Source organism: Chelonus insularis, unplaced genomic scaffold (genome assembly GCF_013357705.1).
Source record: "Chelonus insularis isolate UGA/USDA-ARS -01 unplaced genomic scaffold, ASM1335770v1 contig_67_pilon, whole genome shotgun sequence".
In the NCBI taxonomy this organism is placed as follows: Eukaryota; Metazoa; Arthropoda; class Insecta; order Hymenoptera; family Braconidae; genus Chelonus; species Chelonus insularis.
This window is the reverse complement of record NW_023276701.1, coordinates 283954-303132: the sequence shown is the minus strand read 5'-3', so window position 1 is coordinate 303132 and position 19179 is coordinate 283954. Positions and strand designations below refer to the sequence as shown.

The 19179-nt window shown below is 34.3% G+C and overlaps 1 protein-coding gene across 5 annotated transcripts in view; it reads left to right on the top strand.

The window, feature by feature from the left end:
* The window catches only part of LOC118070765 (solute carrier family 23 member 2), a 33230-nt gene extending 14826 nt beyond the window's left edge, over positions 1–18404 (top strand). For 4 of the 5 annotated variants that reach the window (XM_035089574.1, XM_035089572.1, XM_035089575.1 and 1 more), the window contains 2 exons: positions 15900–16232; positions 17169–18404. In XM_035089574.1, the coding sequence (XP_034945465.1) occupies positions 15900–16232; positions 17169–18279 (1444 nt within the window). In that variant the 3' untranslated portion in view covers positions 18280–18404. The remainder of the gene's footprint in view (positions 1–15899; positions 16233–17168) is intronic. The other variant, XM_035089576.1, reaches the window with a different exon arrangement.
* Positions 18405–19179: the final 775 nt, after the last annotated feature.

Sequence of the window (19179 nt, the reverse complement as noted above, 5' to 3'; positions counted from 1 at the left end):
ACTGGTAGTTTTGTCTGGGTCGAGACAAAACTACCAGTGTAGTTTATAATGTTTATAATCTTTAAAAATTTGTATTTCACACTACGAGCAACCATACCACGATATAATTCTCTAAAGTTTGAAACTAATGTGAGATTATTTTGGGTGAGACGTGGTATCTCTGAGGTTTTTTTTCCTATAGGTTTCGACAATGTAGTTTTTTAGTCGTGCAAAATTGATTCAGATTTTTCAGGATTAGAGTTAATATTGTTCCTAATAGGATCAAGAGCTTCTTCTACTATGGCCGAGTCGGATTCTTTATTAATTATCTTTAGCTTTTTCTCCCTCAGTGTTTTGGAAGGTTTTGGTGACTCAAATTGCTTATCAATAGTTTGAATACAAGGTGAAAGCAGTCCATTCTGCTCATGAGAAGAGTGAGAAGTTAACCCAGATCGTGGTCGTTTGCTGTTTGTAATTTCAGTAAGACACGGATTTGTTGATGAATTACTAATGTGTGTTTCTTGCGTTTGTTTTGATTGCATATCACTTTTTAGTTATTGATTACTTAAGCCAGAAGGATGAGTAATACCAGATGATAGTGTCCGGTGAAAAATAATCCAATAATTGGTGTCATCAAAATTTATCTACACACGCTCAGGTAGCTTAGAGACCACATCTTGATGCATATACACTTGCCTACGGAAACTGAGTATATGTGAGAAGTCATCGTCATCAATTCCTACTCTGATATATGATATTGAAAATGCTTGTTGAATGCTGCTTTTTGAGAAGAGATTTTCCACAAAACTGTGAGGTACGATTGAAGGCACATTAGATATGATGATTCTGTTGTAGGGGGCAATTAGAGGCCTTATTTTTATTACATTACTAGAGATCTTAACTTGTTTCAGAGAGTGTGGAATAAAATTTGTTAGTAACGTTGTCCGAAAAAATCTTGTTTATGATGTGATTCAATCCTGGTAACGTCGGGTTCACAGTTCAGCACGCTGCTCATTGCGCTATTCTAAAACATGATAATATGATTTTTGCTTAATCTTAGAAATAATATCTTTATCACAATGTTCTACGATAGGATTTTATATAATTCAAGTGGGGAAAATGAGAACAATGTTTGTAGGAAATCCACGAATTTAAAAATAAAATACGACTTCGAAAATGTTTTTTCGTTTTAATATTTTTCAACAGAGTTTGATGTTTTCTAATAGAACTAATTTCTATATCTTTCGATACCAAAGAAGACGATTCATTCGAATCATACAATATAGATAATATTTCTTAACTATTGGATGTTCCAATATGATTTTATATTTTTTTATGGGTTTGATTTATTCAAGTTCCTGTAGAGAATGAAAGATTGAAAAAGAGTATACGATATAAAATATATTTAGTCATCACTGGGAGCTTTGATAATAATAATTTATACAATTCCACGTAAATTGTTCTTGAAATTACTAAATACTAAGTTTAGTATACACTATTTATTGCGACTAGTAGCTTCTATAATTTTGTGACACTCAATCTCCAATGGACAGGCCTGACTTCCCACTGGCATTGCTTAACATGAAGGGGTACGATGACTCTCAATTTTCAATCTAGAGAATACGTTCCTTGAGTTTCGAAAATTAGAGTTGTAACAGAGTATTTATCGGCTGTCCCTCAACTCCTCACGACATCTATCAATGGTGTCAGAAGTCAGTAAGACCCAGGGTGCGCTGACGATCAAGATCGATATCTTTTCCCCCACAAATTAATTGGGAGGATATATATATACGGTGACAGTAACGTCTAACTTGCCTTTTGTTGCCGAGTGGGCCGATAGTAGCCGTTGGGGCTTATCGCCGTTTGCTAAGTAGGCTGGTTGCCTTTTACTTTGGTCAAAATGTGTTAATAAAGAAGTGGACACTTGAGAGAAGTCCTAATAATCTCAGGGAAATTTTATATCACATAACCAGTAGAAAAGTGGAAGAAGTTGGGCCACGCTACTCAGAGAAGCAGTGCCAGGGAGTCTGGACTCTTAAAGACAGAAGCCGGGTTCGATGTGAACTGGGAGTTGTAAAAGTCAAGGAGACTTCATTGAAGGCGTCAGTTGTCGGGATCTTTATCAGTAAGCGAGATATCTGCTGCTATGCATGAATGAGTGAGTGTGAGACAATTTTTTCTACACGTATTAGTGTGTAAGAGACGACCCAAAGTTTATGAGAAATTAAGTATTATACAGACATCCTAGTGTGTCGTAGGCCAAAAGGGTCATTACTTTAGAGTACCGAATTCACGGGAATTCAGAGAAATCGAAATTTATTAATTCTTGGCGTCTCGGTATGAGAGTAGAGTGAGCCAGACTAAAGTCCTTGTATTTCATATTGTAAAGTCAATTCTAGTCAGTTCTAGAGAGTAATCTCTTATTTGCCCGGCTTCCTCGGGATACTGGTGCAACAGCAGTTCCGGGGCGTTGCACGGTTGCAAAGCAATCCGACTGTATTGACTATTCGTATGTGTATTTACTTGATATATCGAGTAGAGTATTATTATTTTTATCGAAAATGCGTGCTACATCTTGATCATCAACTCAATGTAAATAAATCAGGGCTTCTCTTAACCAGAGAGGTTAGGCAATCCGTCAGTCTGCTGACTGAACACAATCATGATTGAATGCTTATATGTTTTACATATGGCCTCAATTTTTTTGAGCGTATATCGTCTACAATGCGAATTTTCCTGCAGAATCGTTTAAGTTTACTGTACAGTAACATTTAAATTGTTTCTTCTTTAATATCAAGGTAAAAAAAATGAAATCCGGACAAATATCTTTAGATACCTGTGAAAATTGGCGCCAAGCTTACATTTAAATGACTTTCAGAGACTTGAATTCGACTTCATCTACTTGCACCAAGCTTCTCTTCATTGTTATAGTGAAATTTATAAAATCTCTGTAGTATTGTTAAATCATTTCAGATAAAGTCGTATGATTTTCGTCATTCTCTAAATCATCGATAATTGGTAGTAATTAAATTGTTTTTTGTGAGTTATTTTTATAAAATTGAAACTATTGACTCATTTCCTGATTAATTAATTCTCCATAACTTGGCCCTATTTTTCGACGTACGAGTAAATGAAACTGATTATGGTTGCTTCAAGAATTTAGCCTAAAAATGAAATCGTATGCCATTTTGGATAATTTGGTTTGTTTCTTATATTTACTTGCAAACCAAAATGGTCAAAAAATAGAAGATCTCTTAAGGCATGATCAAAGATCTTATGATCGACACGATATAACATCAAGGGCTTTTCATTCAAAAATTAAATAGGGGAGACTGGGGCTGGTTGTAACACGAGTAGATTATGACAGCGGACAACGGTACAATAGCTACCGTTGCCGCGGTAGCAACCTACCCGTGACACAGTCAGCCCCAGTATCCCCTATAGGGGTATACCTGATGAATCTTCCGAAGAAAGGTTGTATACTTTGCAATACCAGGTGCCACATATATACTGTCGAGTGGTTATCCTCAATATCGTGGACGATCTCTAGTAGATGGTGAAATGGTAAAAAAATTAACGGCAGTAACATTGATAACACATAGTTACAAAATTTCAACTCCAAATAAATTGACCCTGACCATAAACAAAGGGGGGTTGTACGATATAACTTCCTTTCATCCCGTATTTTTTAAGCTTAGATAAATTTTAAATACTGTAATTCAGTTGAATCTATGAAACATGTCTGTTAGTACGTAAATAAAGGATCCGATCAGGTAGCGTTTACCATTAAAAATTTAGATCAGATTTCTAGGTATGAAGCAGGACGATACGTGAACAGTTCCGAAGTAGCTAGGTGTATCTTTTGTTTTCACATTCACGCGAGATACCTTTCTGTTCTTCATCTTTCTGTTCATCTAAAAAATGGTCAAAGTGTTCATTTAACAGAAGAGAATGTTGTGAGCACAATTCATAATCCTTCAAAGTAAAGTATCAGGTTGTTCAATAAGTTTTGGCGTTCGATAAGAGATAGGGTGACACGCGTCAATATCCACCAACAAATTATCTACAAAAAATATCCTGGTGACAAAAAATATCAAGAATATCAGATAATAAATATTATTAACTTCCCAGTGGGAAGTTATAGTAATGGGTCCGATTTTGCGAATCGCTAATTTTGACATATCTCCACGTTTTAAGGTCCCCAGAGTTGAATACGATAGTTTTTACGTGGACGTCTGTGTGTGTGTGTATGTACGTATGTGCGTATGTGCGTATGTTCGTATGTTCGTACGTGCGTTCGGAATTATTTTTCGCCTCGATTATCTCGAGAACAAAAAATGATATCGACGTGGGACCAACTGCATTCGACGCGTAATTACGTAACTTAGAACTGTAAAAGTTTTCAGCAAAATCGGTCCAGCCATTTTTTATGTAGAATCAAAAAACTGAAAAAATAGTGAACTACCTAAATTCTGCAATTTATAAATTATACCATTTTTTAGACGGAATTTCGAGATCTTTTGAAAAATATGAATATCAAATGTTTAGAATAATTGTACAAACATATGATGACAGTATTTTATAGAAAAAAAATTTTTAAAAAACGAAATCAACAATAAAAAAATTTAAAACTTGTGTTGGGATGGAGAAAATAGCGTTGAGGATAATAAAATAGTCAATGATTATTGTTAATAATAAGAAATTGTGTTCATAACGATTGAACATTGTTAATAACAAATGATTATCGATCATAATAATATTTGAATAAAAAATTTTTTAATTGTTATAAACAATAAAAATAGAGATCTATGCAATATATTTGAATTCTTCTAACGCGTAATTTTTTCTTTTGCTAAAAAAATGTTACCAACCGTATGCCATAAATGAAAACATACTTTTTTCGTGTATAACAATGAAATTCGTTGTAAATAATGAAAAAAAGGATCTATGAGGTACATTCGAATTCTTCTAACGCACAATTTTTTCTTTTACAGAAATAAAGTAACTAACCATATCAAATGAATAAAAACAGACTCATTTCGTTTATAACAATTCCATTTGTTATAAAAAATGGAAACGGGTTCTATTCAAATTGTTTTTTTATTTTTTCCACTGGGAAGTTGGTCGTGTGGACCTTTCGGGTCGCACCCAGACCACTGCAGAGCACTGATATTTAGTTTCAAAGTAATATCTTGTACTTGCACGGAGGCAGTGGGGTCTAGGGGTAATCAAGTATCTCGAGTGTAGATGGTCGATGATGAGATTTGTTGATTGTATATAGATTAGATTAGCGTCAAGGTTGTATTTTCAGTATTTAATGTATTTTTTTCTTCAATTTATTTAGGTATTTGAGTAATTCATTTTTTCTATCAACTATTGCATAATTAGAAACTATGTGATATTTATTCATATTTCACTATGCCTCTAAAGTTTGTTAATTTACAAAAACGAGATAATTTGTTGTGTTTGGAAGGTTATTAGTATTCCGCGAAAAGTCATAATGAACATTCCATAACATGGCAATGCATAAATTATGTCTCTCGACATTGTAAAGTAACTGTCAAAACTGATACTGAAACATATCAAGGTGACTCAATAAATTTCCTAAGGTTTTTTTCCAACATTGCAATTTAGTCAAGGTTTATATTACAAACATGATCATTCATTATAGGAAAGGTTGTTAGTGCCATTCCAAAGCACGATCATGAAGCAGATGTAACTCGAGTGAAAGCTAAAGTTTACAGAGAACGTTTAACAAGTGAAGCAATGAACAGTGATTGACCACCGAAAGTTGTCGTTAGTCAGTCATGAAGTAATCTAAATACCAAAACCTTATTTTTTAGTTTAGTCTTGTCTTCAAAGGTCCTGATTTTCGTGATGAATTGTCATTGCCTCTGGACTATCCACTCACTAATGATAATGAGCCATTTTTATTACACAACAGTGGTAGTAATCATAAACCTTTTTTAATCTTTTTGACGGCAAAAAATTTCGACGATTTAAGTGGGTGTGATAAAAGTTGGCAGATGGAACTTTTAAAAAAATGCCATCGTCATTTAAATAACTATACTTCATTCATAGACATGAAAACAATGAAACATTGCAATGAGTGTATATGTTAGCACCCAGTAAGAGAAAAAGGATTTGTTGAACTTTTAAAAATAATTCAAATTTCGCACTGAATATTTGCATGCCTCTGGCATTGGCTTTTCTACCGCAGGATGATGTTATTATAATGGGGAAAATCAGAATTCTATGGGTTTATAATATTTATTCTCAATTCTGATAAAAATTCATATTTTTCGAATGAACTTTTGTTAAAAACAAATATTTCTTTGGCTGAACCTACTTGAATTCTTCATTTCCTATTAAATTCTTTGAGGAAATCTATAGGGTTTTACATATTTCAATAGGATAGTTTAAGCAGGATACTTCAGTGAATTAAAAATTTCAAAGTAGTACTCCTCCTATAGAAGAAATCTATTTTCTTCTAAAACTTTTAGAATGTCTTCTTATAGGAATGAATGAAATCCTATTGAAAAATACTTCAGTGAAATTATAGTTATTATGTAGTATTTTGCTGTAGAAAAAATCTCTTTCCCATTGAAATTCTTCCACTGTTTTCCTACAGAAATGGATGGAATCCTATTGGAGAATATTTTAACTGAAAAGAAAAAACAAACGATCCTTTTTGTTGAAAATTACCAATTTAATATTGAAATGGTTGAACTATTACCCATAGAATAATATGCAACCCTATCAGAAAATTCTGCGATAGTGGAAAAATTTTAATTTATTTTTTTTCCTTGTTAAATTACTCATCTACTATCAACGCTTTTCATTTTTTTGTTGTAGAATTGAAGTAGATTCGGACGAAAAAAGTTACCAAGTTTCATTTTCTTCTTTATCCATCTTTATTATTTTTCAATCGTTTCAACAAAAGAAAGCCTTTTTTTTTTAATGTGACTATAATCTGATTTTCAAATTCATTCATTTTTCGAAAGCAAACAGTTCCTCAGCTTTTCCTGTTAAAAATTTCCCGTTTCCCATTCAAATTTAATGAATATTCAATAGGATTATCACTTTTTTAACAGGAGAGTTTGAGCAGGGGGATAAACACACTGTTACGATTTGGGCTTTTAAAACCATTAAAAGAGAAAAAGAAAAATTAATAACAATTGTTATTATCTGAAGAAATTGGTTTCGTCAGGTACTGCAATTACATTGCTTAATGGGAACAAATGTACTATGGCACATACGAAATGCGTTGAGGCTCTTAAAAGGATACTTCGATACATTAGAGGGAATAATTCGACTTGTGGGTAGGTTAACTGTTCTTCTTGCTGATGACTTTAAACAAACTTTTCCTGTTGTACTACGAGGGATACATGCTAATAAAATTAAAGCCTATTTGAAATCATCAGTTCGATAATCCCATGTAAAAGCGAGATCTTTAAAAGTAAATTTCTTTGAATTATTAACTAATATAGGATTCATCGCTTTGACTGATAGAATATATCAAAATATTGAACATAATGCAATAAATAAATTGCAATGATTAAGAAAAAGATCTATTGTAACTCCAACAAATGTGGGAATACAGTAATAGAAGTAGAAGATACTGATCACTTTCCTGTGCAGTATCTGAATACTCTAAACCTGCCTGGTATACCACCTCTTATTCCTTACCTAAAGAAGGGTACATCAATAATGTTGTTGCTTAACTTAAACCCACTAATATTGTGTAATGGCACCAGACTTCAAGTGAAAACATAGCAGAAAAGTACAATTGAAGCGACGATTTTCACAGAAAGTATGAGAGAAATGTATTTATTCTGAGAATACCTTTATTTCCATCCGATTATCAATTGGATTTCAAGCGTTTACAGTTTTTTGTTCAAGTTATCTTTGCGATGACTGATAGTAAAGCTTAAAAGGAGAGTTTGAAAGTAACTGGTTTGGATTAGTAAAGCAACTATTTTTCTCATGCTCAATTTCACGGGGCATGTTCTAGAGTAAGTGTAAAGAAAAGTGTACAGAAAAGTAAACAAATAATGTTGTATATACAAAAGTTTTGGGTATGTGAATCCTTTATTTCATAGTTTTTCTATTTATTTACAAATGACACTAGTCAACAAGGTTTCTGCTCAGTGGTAATAAGTTGTAATATCAAAAAATACGCGGTGACTATTCATCAACCATAGAAGTTTTACAGCTGGCTTAGTTCGATTTTCTGAGTGTGTGCTTGCTGTAATATGCATTGGGTGTTAACGCTGTACATAGCCAGGCACGTGTTCTTTCTTGTCTATTATGCTAGCAGATTAAATAGAGCCTAAATCAGTGTGATACCCGCGTTAGTTAATTAATAAATACCATATTCAGGTGTTTATGAAAAATTCATACTGTAAAGAACAATGGGTAATTAGTGATAGTCATACTTGGTTGTGAACGAAAACAGTTCGACTGAATGCGTACAAATTTTATTCAAATCTTTTTCATGATAAGATCTTTCGAATAAATTTCAGTTAAGGTTGATATCCTGATCTGTTCTCAAAATATCAACTACAAAAAAAATTCTAACTTCCGTACATTCATACATCATTCTATAAATTAGTTAATATGCTTGTAACTATCTCGAAACGTGGGATTGTGATAAAAATTCTAATTTCATCAATCGACCCAATAACAATAACTTCCTGAAAGGAGTTAAAGATATTTCTAATCAATAGCGAATTTTGGGTTGTTATTGGTAATGTTTGAGTTATCCTAAATGATTGTTATCCGGAAATACCTCTTAAATATCAAGTTAACTTGCAAAAACTCGGAATTCATTATTGAAAAGAAATATTTTTACTCCAAAATTTCAAAATGTGTATTTGTCATCTTTGCACTTACATTTAGTGAATAAATTTTTTTCGTGTAGATCTCAATTATAAGAGGAAAAGTAGTTTAACTTTTCACTTCTGAAATTGAAAAGTATATTAATATAGATAAACTAGTTAGTCTTAGATAGCTACAAGCAACTCAAGCTATTCAAGACATAAAGTTATCACCATTGCGAACATTTTTCAATGGTCTCAAAATTAGTTGAACTTCTTTCATGGGTTTGCAAAAGTTCATTCTTATGTTGACCAGTGTTATTATTAGTTATACAATAACAAAGTGTTATAATTAAGAATAAAAAGTTAATAATTTAAAGAATCAAGATTTGATTATTATTTATAACGAGTTCAAAATAAAAAAATACTACAATGCATTTGTAAAGAAATCTAATTTTTTTATTGCAAGAAATTATTCAATCATGTTTCAAAAAAACCACTTCAGCCAGTTTTCTGAGTCTAAAAGAGCTGCTCTGCATCCAGCCAAGATCTCAGAGTTTCATGAATTCCTACTGGCTCGGATTCGTACTTTGAAGAAACTGGAGCCACGCATCAAATCAGACAATCAACAACGCTCGTCACATTGATATATGTGGGGTTATGAAAAATCCTTATTTTTAATGAGGGCAATCTCACTCACCTGTTGTTGGATAAATGACTCAATAGGTCACCAACTATCCTAACATCTTCTATACAAATTCAAGTTTTGAGAGCAATCTAGTATGACTAAAATGACTTCAGATGAATCAAATGATTTGCTTGAGTAAATACATGAATAATCAGGAAAAATAATATTAACTGTAAGGTTCCCCGTAAATGACTTGACTAATTAATTATAATAAAACAATGAGTAAGTTATTAATATAAGACTTTCTTGAAATATAATTTATTGACTCTCAAATATAATAATTTAACATAGAATTGACTTCTTTTACATATGATATAATAATGTCTTGTTAAAAAATTCAATATAAATACATTTAAGTGATCAAAGGATCATACTTTTGATTAGAAGTGAAGCTTTATCGACTTCTATAATATTCATTAACTTTACATCGACTTCACGACGACTTTTACAATAATAACATAAAGCACTAGTAATATAAATTACATGAATCTTTTGATTAAAGTCATAAGACTCATAAATATAATAATAATATGAATATTTGATTCAATATAAAGATTCCCCTAAGGGCACAATGTCTGTAAATACACCATTTAAGGTACGAAATGCCTAAGTGACTTCAGCCCAAAAAATAAGTACAATTGTGTCAATATTAGCCACCCTTTAGTCTACTCAATCACCCTCAATCGTACTTACCAACTGGCTGGGCTTACATGACTCGATCAGTGACTTCAAGGAATGCAACTTTGGCCTCTGGGTACAATTCTGCGACTCTGGACTTCTGGAAATCTGGAACGCCGTCGATCAGTGGCTGATTCCTTATGTATCCTGTCTCTGGACAACTATTGGCCTCTGGACTACTGTCAGTGGATTCGCAGTCTCCTTTATGCCAGACTTCAGTGCCGACAAGGGTTCTTGGATAAACTGACTTTACTATGGCGTGTGCCTGAATTCTCTAATATGACTACTAATTGACTTGATAAACAGAACAACGTCACTGGCAGAGCAACAACTTTAGATGCCTAGTTGTCTGTGGGAAGCCTCTGGGCTGAGTGGCGTCTGTTGAACTTGCTGTGCTCCTCGTGGCTTCGGTTATCCCTTCTCTTGTGTGCTTTTTTCCCGCTCATTCTGCTCGATGCTGCTTCGCCTGGCGTTGGAGTGCTGAAACTACGATTAAGGGCTTTTAGTTCTCGTTGGTAATGTCACTTGAAGGCCAAGACATATCTGAAGCTGGTGTTTTGCCGTTGGTCGAACCCAACGCTTCACAACATTCAACAACTAGTGAGCGTAGATTCATTTGTGACTGCTTTAATGGTGATCACTTCATCGAAGTCTGCCAAGAGTATGGGGCCTTGCCTCTTAAGCAACGCCTGAGGACGGTAGACAATAAAAAACTCTGCAGGAATTGTCTTGGAAGACACAATACACCAGCTTGCACCAACAAAAACAGATGTAAGGAGTGTAACTCCAAACATCACACCATGTTTCATTCACTACTCTTCAGACAATCGTCAGGCAGCAGCAATCAAGCGTCTTCCAGAACACAATCATCACAACAATCATCATCCAACAATCAACCTTTAACTTCACAGCAGTGAAGAGACGTAGGAGTCTTGAAGAACAATCATCTCTAACACAAACATTTAAACTTGCTGATGGACTCGCTCTGAAGGGTCAAACTGACTGGATGACCTTAGCACATGAGGTTTCGGCCTCAGGAGGGTTGAGGGTTCAGTTGGAATGGTCCAAAGGACAAGTTCAGAAGCAGGACAATCAAAAGGTCAGAATGACCACAAGACAATCAATCAATATTCAACTAGTAGTGCGAATAGCACACAAAATCAACAATCAAGTGACGTTAATTAAATTCAACCTAATAGACGATCAACGACGAGAGCAATCGGCTCAAATAAAACTATTCCAAGTCATCTACAAGATGATCATTCAACGCTGTTAGCAACAGCAAAAGTCAGAGCCAATTCACATTCAGGAAGTTACATTGCACGAGTGCTCATAGATCCTGGATCAGAGCTGACATTAATCACTTCTCATCTAGCCAACCTGCTGTAACTGAGAAAACACCATCAGACAATCAACATAAGAGGAGTGGGAAGCTCTGAGCTCACTCAAACAAACGGTGTAATATTCTGCGAGCTACAATCATTATTATCCAATCATTTAGTATACATTCGAGCTCACATAATAAAACAGTTGACAGCTTTAATACCAAAAGTGCCATGTAATTATCCCAACAATTATTGGCCTCATCTCAATGGATTAACACTAGCCGATCCAACATTCTACAATCAATAGACATTCTACTTGGAGCTGACTTTTATGGACAAATCATCAAACAAAATATCATACTTCATTCTCCAACAGCTTCTATAGCTCAACTTTCGATCTTTGGTTGGCTAATTCTTGGTCCAGTAGCACCAAATTCATTAGTCAATCACTATTATATTCATTATGCTACTACAATCAAGAACTATGAAGACATTCAAGAGTTGCTAACAAAATTCTGGGTCCAAGAAGAAGTTCCTATGTCAAATCAACATCAATTATCACCCTTGGACCAACGATGTGAAGATTTCTTCAAATCAACACATTCTAGACATTGATTAGGACGATACATTGTTCGAATTCCACTTACTTATTCACCTGCAGCTCTCGGGGATTCCTATACAACTGCGTATCGATGCTTGAAACGTCAGTTGAGGAGATTAACCAACGAGACTGAATACAGCAATCTCTATAGACAATTCATGACAGAATGCGAAGAACACATTCACATTCTCATCAAAATCAGTCACTCATGAGTCAACATATTCAAAACGTCTCATTCTTCCAGAAGTAGCTCAAATTTATGATCCTTTGGGGTTTGTGTCACCAATCACAATCAGAGCTAAGATGCTCCTTCAAGAACTCTGGTTACACAACCTCAGCTGGGACGAACCAGTCCTACAATCAATCATCAATCGCTGGCTGATCATTAGAGAAGAATTTACTCAACTTCATGAGATCTCACTTCCAAGATGGATTCACACAACCAGACATTTAACTGTAGAAATTCATAGATTCTCTGATGTCTCACAGCTTGCGATGGCTGCAGCAATCTACCTCAAAATCAATTCACTGTCCACAAGACCCAAAATCACACTCATCTGTGCAAAAACTAAAGTAGCACCAATCAAACAAATCACGATTCCCAGGCTAGAGTTAACAGCTGCGTTAATTCTAGCGAAACTCACAAAGTATGTTCGAGCTACACTCCACGGAGTGAACATACATTCAATTCACTTATGGACGGACTCTTCAATCACTCATTCATGGATCAATTCAAATGCAGGACGCTGGAAGGACTTCGTCAGGAACAGAGTAGTGCAAATACAAGAACCAGTTGCGGACGCGCACTGGCACCACATTTTTGGCAAGGAAAATTCAGCGCACTGTGCTTCAAGAGGCATTACAGCCAATCAATTAGAAGATTACTCGCTATGGTGGAGAGGGCCCACCTGGTTAGCTGAAACTCAAGAAAACTGGCCAGTAAATTCACCACCAGCTGACGAGGCTTGCAACTTAGAAGCTCGTACTGGAATTTCACTCATAGCAACCATTCAAGATACAATAATTCAATGGGACTTGGTTAACAGATATTCTACTCTCAACAAGTTACTCAGAATCACCGCCGTAATTATAAAATTCACTTCAAGACTTCGACATTCACCAGTTACCAGTCCTGTAGCATCAATCACAACAGCTGACATCGAAAAGGCCGAGAATCTTCTGGATAAAGTCTACTGAAGCAGCACATTTTCACCAAGAAATCAGGACTTTATCTAATAATCAACATCTTCCACCAAATCATTCATTCAACAGACTCACAGCATACGTTGACTTAGAAGGAGTTCTACGAGTAGGAGGACGACTTCAGCATGCTCAGTTGAGTCATGATTCAAAACATCAATCAATTCTACCTCGACATTCACCATTCACCACTCTTATTATTAGACATTATCATTTAACCACACTACATGGTGGCATTCAACTTACACTCACAACAATCAGACAACGTTACTGGATCATGAGTGAAAGAGCTCCAGTAGAAACATTCATTCTTCGGTGCATCAAATGTGGTCGACAAAGAGGCATTAAAGCACAATAACTCATGGGCCAATTGCCATAATCACGTATCACTTCTTCACGGCCATTCTCTCATACTGGCATGGATAATGCTGGGCCATTCACAATCAAAACATCATCAGGCAGAGGAGCCAAGACACGAAAAGCTTGGGTCTGTGTATTCGTCTGCATGTCAACTTCTGCAGTTCACTTGGAAGCAGTTAGTGTCTATTCATCTAAAGCATTCATTGCTGCCTACAGGAGATTCACTTCTAGACGAGGATTATGCAAGACAATCTATTCTAACTGTGGCAGAAATTTCATAGAAGCTGGTATAGAACTCAAGAAACTATTCACACAATTCACCAGAGAACATGAGGTCATCTCTAGATTCATAATCACCAACGGCACTCAATGGTCATTCAACCCACCTGCAGCGCCACACATGGGTGGCAAGTGTGAGTCAGTAGTGAAACTACTTAAATTTCATTTGACGATCAATCTCAGAAACTGCACATTCAACTGGAAATCGATGGCGGATGATTCGACGACAATCACAGCAGTTCTGGTACAAGTAGTCACAATCTTATTTACAAAAACTACAAGCAATTTCTAAGTGGTTCTTCAGGAACAGAACAATTCAAGTTGGTGCATTAGCTTTGCTAACCGATGAAAGATTTCCCCCCACGAAATGGCCACTCGTGAGGATCATTCAATTGCACCCAGGGCAAGACGGGCTTCCACGAGTAGCAACGGTGAAGACACCAACAACGACGTTAGTCAGACTAATCGTCAAACTGGCCATTCTACCAATTAATCCAACCCCTGAAGCCCAGCAGCAGAATCAACCAGAAGACAATCATCAACCAGTTGCTGATGGCGGGCGGCATGTTGAGAATTAATTAATTCTCAGTTTGTGTCCATTTTGACTAATGAAGTTCCTGTCGCCATTCTTTCAATGTTTTCGTTCACGTGTACACGCCATTCTAATGTTTTTCGGACAATCTTGAAGTTTTGAGTCAGTCATTAGTGCTAGTACTATTCTAAATCACCAGAAACATTCAAGCTTCATTCTACAATCAAAATCAACTAACATTTCAAGACATTTCATAGTAAATTCAAGAAATTTCATTAAATTCATTTTGCATTGCATTGATAGCTTAACTCCACGTGCACAATCATATTCTTGCTCAACTTGAAAAGCGTGCTGAGCTCGTGTGGGAGGTCAATAATACCGAACACACCGAGTTGAGTGCTTTTTAGACCTTCAATTAAAATTCAGTAATTACAATTGACATTCAGTGATTTCTAAAGACGTTCATTTCTTGTATTCAGTGACAAAAGTTGTACAGTGTATGTTGTGTATCTGTTAGTACTGAAAATAAAGATTCTATATTTTTTATAAAACCTGACTTCCGTTTGCTCTGTTCCGGCACAATCATTCCTATCCTTGAACGGTTAGGCTAATTCAAAAGTTGAGATTTTTTTAACATCGGTAATTAAATCCAATATTTGAATACTTCAAATTACCTAACATTTTTTCAACATACGGTTAACGATTGAATTATTTTCCGTCTCATAACATGATGACATATCAATTTGATTACACACAACCGTCTCTACATTATAATTTCAGATATATGTTCAACGTCAACCTCAAATTAAGCATTTCGTTTAAATATTACGTCGAAATTTCACAATTGAGTTTTATTGCTCAGCGAAGTGGACCGGTCTAAGCTCGTGCTTTTATATGTCTTAAAAGAAAAAGATATGTAGTCCAGTAAGGGTGCAAATAAAAAAAGGGGTAAAAGAAAATCTAATCTCCCACTTCGAACTAAGGTTTATTTTATATAAAATTACAGGTGGATTCCGAAAAACTATTTGCAGGCAAAAAAAATGTACGCGTCATTGACTCTTTTATTATAAATAATTATTTTTCACCGAAATCTATACATTTTCTTTATTAACTTTTCAGTTATGCAGAAATCGACAATACGTCATAGGACATTTTTTATTCCTTATTATTCAATGAAGATTTCTGTCACCTCACTTTTCTCATTTTTTGCCTATTTTTTGAGATATTCGATCCTGAAAAATGAAAAAGAGCATGCTAACTATTTTACAATTATCATGCCAATTTCTCGGTATCACAGAATCCTTTCCAATAGATCTCAAAATGATTTTTCAGAACAATATATAATGACAAAATTACGAACCACGAAATTACAAAAATTTTTCAACGGAAGAAATTTTATGGATATTGTATAATTTATAATGACCTAAAATTTTTATAGACTTCCACTTGTTCAAGGAGGAACGATTTCTTTTCTTGTTCCAACTTTGGCTATTCTGAATCTTCCTCAATGGAAATGTCCACCTTCAGAAATTCTAAACAATATAAGTCCGGAAAATAGAACTGAGCTATGGCAAATACGGATGAGAGAGCTATCTGGAGCAATTGCTGTTTCAGCATTATTTCAAGTTATTATTGGTTTCGGAGGCATAGTCGGATATTTATTAAAATACATTACACCTCTAACTATTGTCCCAACGGTTTCACTAGTAGGTCTATCTTTATTTGAGAATGCGTCTGCTGCTGCTTCACAACATTGGGGAATTGCTGCAGGGTAATAAGAATATCCAAATCTTGTTTAATTTAAAAATAACGTTCAGTAAAAAAAAAACAAAAGAGATGAATGATTGTATCCAGTATAAAGTAACTATATTCAATGGGTATTGACATAAAGCCCAGCTAATAAGATTTCGAAGAAATCTGGATTAACAGTATTTCATGATAGAAAACTACAAAAAACTTTCTTAATGTCTTGCTCATTTTATAAACGGATTACAACGTTAATTTCGTGCAAAGTTCATTGAGAACAAAAATCAGATTATAATCAGAATATATTTAAACATTTTTTTATTATTTAACTTATCATTAACAATTCTACAGCTTGAATTATTTTGTAAATGAATATTTACAAACAACTACTCAAAAACAGTGATTTTTCAATTTTTTAGAGCCAAAAAACGAAGGGACCGTGAAAGTACAAAATTACTAAATATTTGTGTACGATAAAATAAATTCCTTTCGCTTAATTAGAACATATTTATTCGGAGAATATTTAGATATTTCTGTATGTAACTGCAGTCTTGTTAAGCATTCTTAAAAAAAAAAAAATCATCAATAATAAATTCAGAAATCTACTTTTAGATTAGGTACTGAGGTTAGGTACTAGAGATTAGGTGCGGGTCTCTAGTCTCTTCTCTCTAACGCTAGATCTTGGTATTGAGCGTAGATCCGGTAGTAATCAATCTGATCACACAAAGTGACACACAAAGTTATTAGGCACAAATTTCTGTACAACCTCCGCCGTCCCTCTTACGGCCTAAATTTAATCATCAATAATAAATTCAGAAATCCACTTTTAGATTAGGTACTATTTTCAATGAAGTCAATCAAACATTGAACTTTCTCTATTTTTATTTTTTACTGCACTGTTAATATGAAAAAAATATATCAAGTTTATTATACAATATTTATTAATAATTTCTTTTTTCAGGACAATTTTGATGTTAACAGTATGTTCTCAACTGTTAGTGAATGTCTCATGTCCTCTTATAGTGTATAAAAAAGGTCATGGATTAAGAATAGTTTGGTTTGACTTGTTTAAACTATTCCCTGTTCTTCTTACTATCGTAGCAATGTGGATAATATGTGGAATTTTAACTGTAACGAATATCTTACCAGTGGGTCATCCTGGGAGAACGGATACCAAATTGAAAATAATAGAAGATTCACCCTGGTTCCGAGTACCCTATCCCGGTCAATGGGGTATTCCGACTGTAACTGTCTCAGGAGTACTTGGAATGCTTGCTGGAGTTCTTGCATGTACTGTTGAATCGATAAGCTATTATCCAACAACATCACGAATGTGTGGAGCTCCACCACCACCAGTCCATGCTATCAATCGTGGAATTGCAATTGAAGGATTAGGAACTGTTTTAGCAGGTCTTTGGGGTAGCGGCAATGGTACGAATACGTTTGGTGAAAATGTAGGGACCATTGGAGTTACAAGAGTTGGAAGCAGACGAGTTATTCAGTGGGCATGTCTCATCATGATTTTACAAGGACTTATCTGTAAATTTGGAGCAGTTTTTATAATAATTCCTGAGCCTATAGTCGGTGGTATTTTCTGTATCATGTTCGGCATGATTGCTGCTTTTGGATTTTCTGCTTTACAATATATTGATCTGAACTCGGCAAGAAATCTGTATATACTAGGATTTTCTATTTTTTTTCCACTTGTCTTATCTAAGTGGATGATTCAACATTCAGAAATTATCAATACTGGCAATGAAGTCGTTGACAGTGTTATAACAGTTTTGTTAAGCACCACTATTCTCGTTGGAGGATTCATTGGATGTTTTTTAGATAATGTAATTCCCGGAACAGACATGGAGCGAGGATTAAAAGCTTGGGCAAAAGAGATGGCGTTAAACATTGACACAGGAGATGATGGAAATGAATACACACCAAATACTTATGACTTTCCAATCGGAATGAATGTTTTAAAGAAGTGGAAATGGACTTATTACTTACCTTTCTTACCGACATATAAATCACAGTCGTGTTGTCAGCAAAGTAATCAGTCGAATGACATAGAGAAGTGAAATAAATTTCATTGACGTTTGTTTTCGTTAGAATAATAATCGTTGTTTATGTAATCTATTATACTTTAATAACTCATCACTAATTAACGACTTACATTGTTATCCCAGTAAATACTGTTATATTGTTGTTATATATCCTTTACATTACTTTTAACACTTTTATTTACTTATATATCTTTGTCTTATAACTTTGTTCTATTACAGTAATAGTATGGTTACATAAAATTGTAATCAATATTAATATTGTATAAATTAAAAAAAAATTTGTATGCAATGTGTTGTTATTGGATTTCATTGATTTTGTTTACTGTTCTATATTTTTTAGGTGCTATTTGATTTTTTCAGTAAAATGAATGTTTCTTATTTGGGGGTGGGGGGAGAGAATGTTAAATTACGACTTCCTACTCGCACGCAACTTAACCCTACATTTCAACCCATTCAGCTATTCTGATAATTAATTCCCAAATTACAAACAGACCGATTTAAGCACATATTTTCGTTACATAGATAAATATGAAGAAAAATGAGAATAATTGTATTAATTATAGTTCAGTTATTATGTAATAGTCATTATTTACAATGTATTCTTTTGATTTGCAATTGAGATTCATTCGCTTTTGATATAACATAAAATTTTGTAAATGTTAAACAAATTGATAAAATATCATTATTCTCTGAGTATAAAAAATATATACATAGTTAACAATAAAGTGAACGTGGAATTCTCTAAAAATTCAGGTATACAATTATTTCTTGAACTATAAAATATCTTAATAGCTTAGAAACAATTACCGTAATTTGCTATCAATCTTATTTTATCTACACATTGAAAAAAAGAGCAACTGTAACACTGATGTGACAATGTTATGTGCCTGAAAAATTCTGTTGAATAAAAAAATA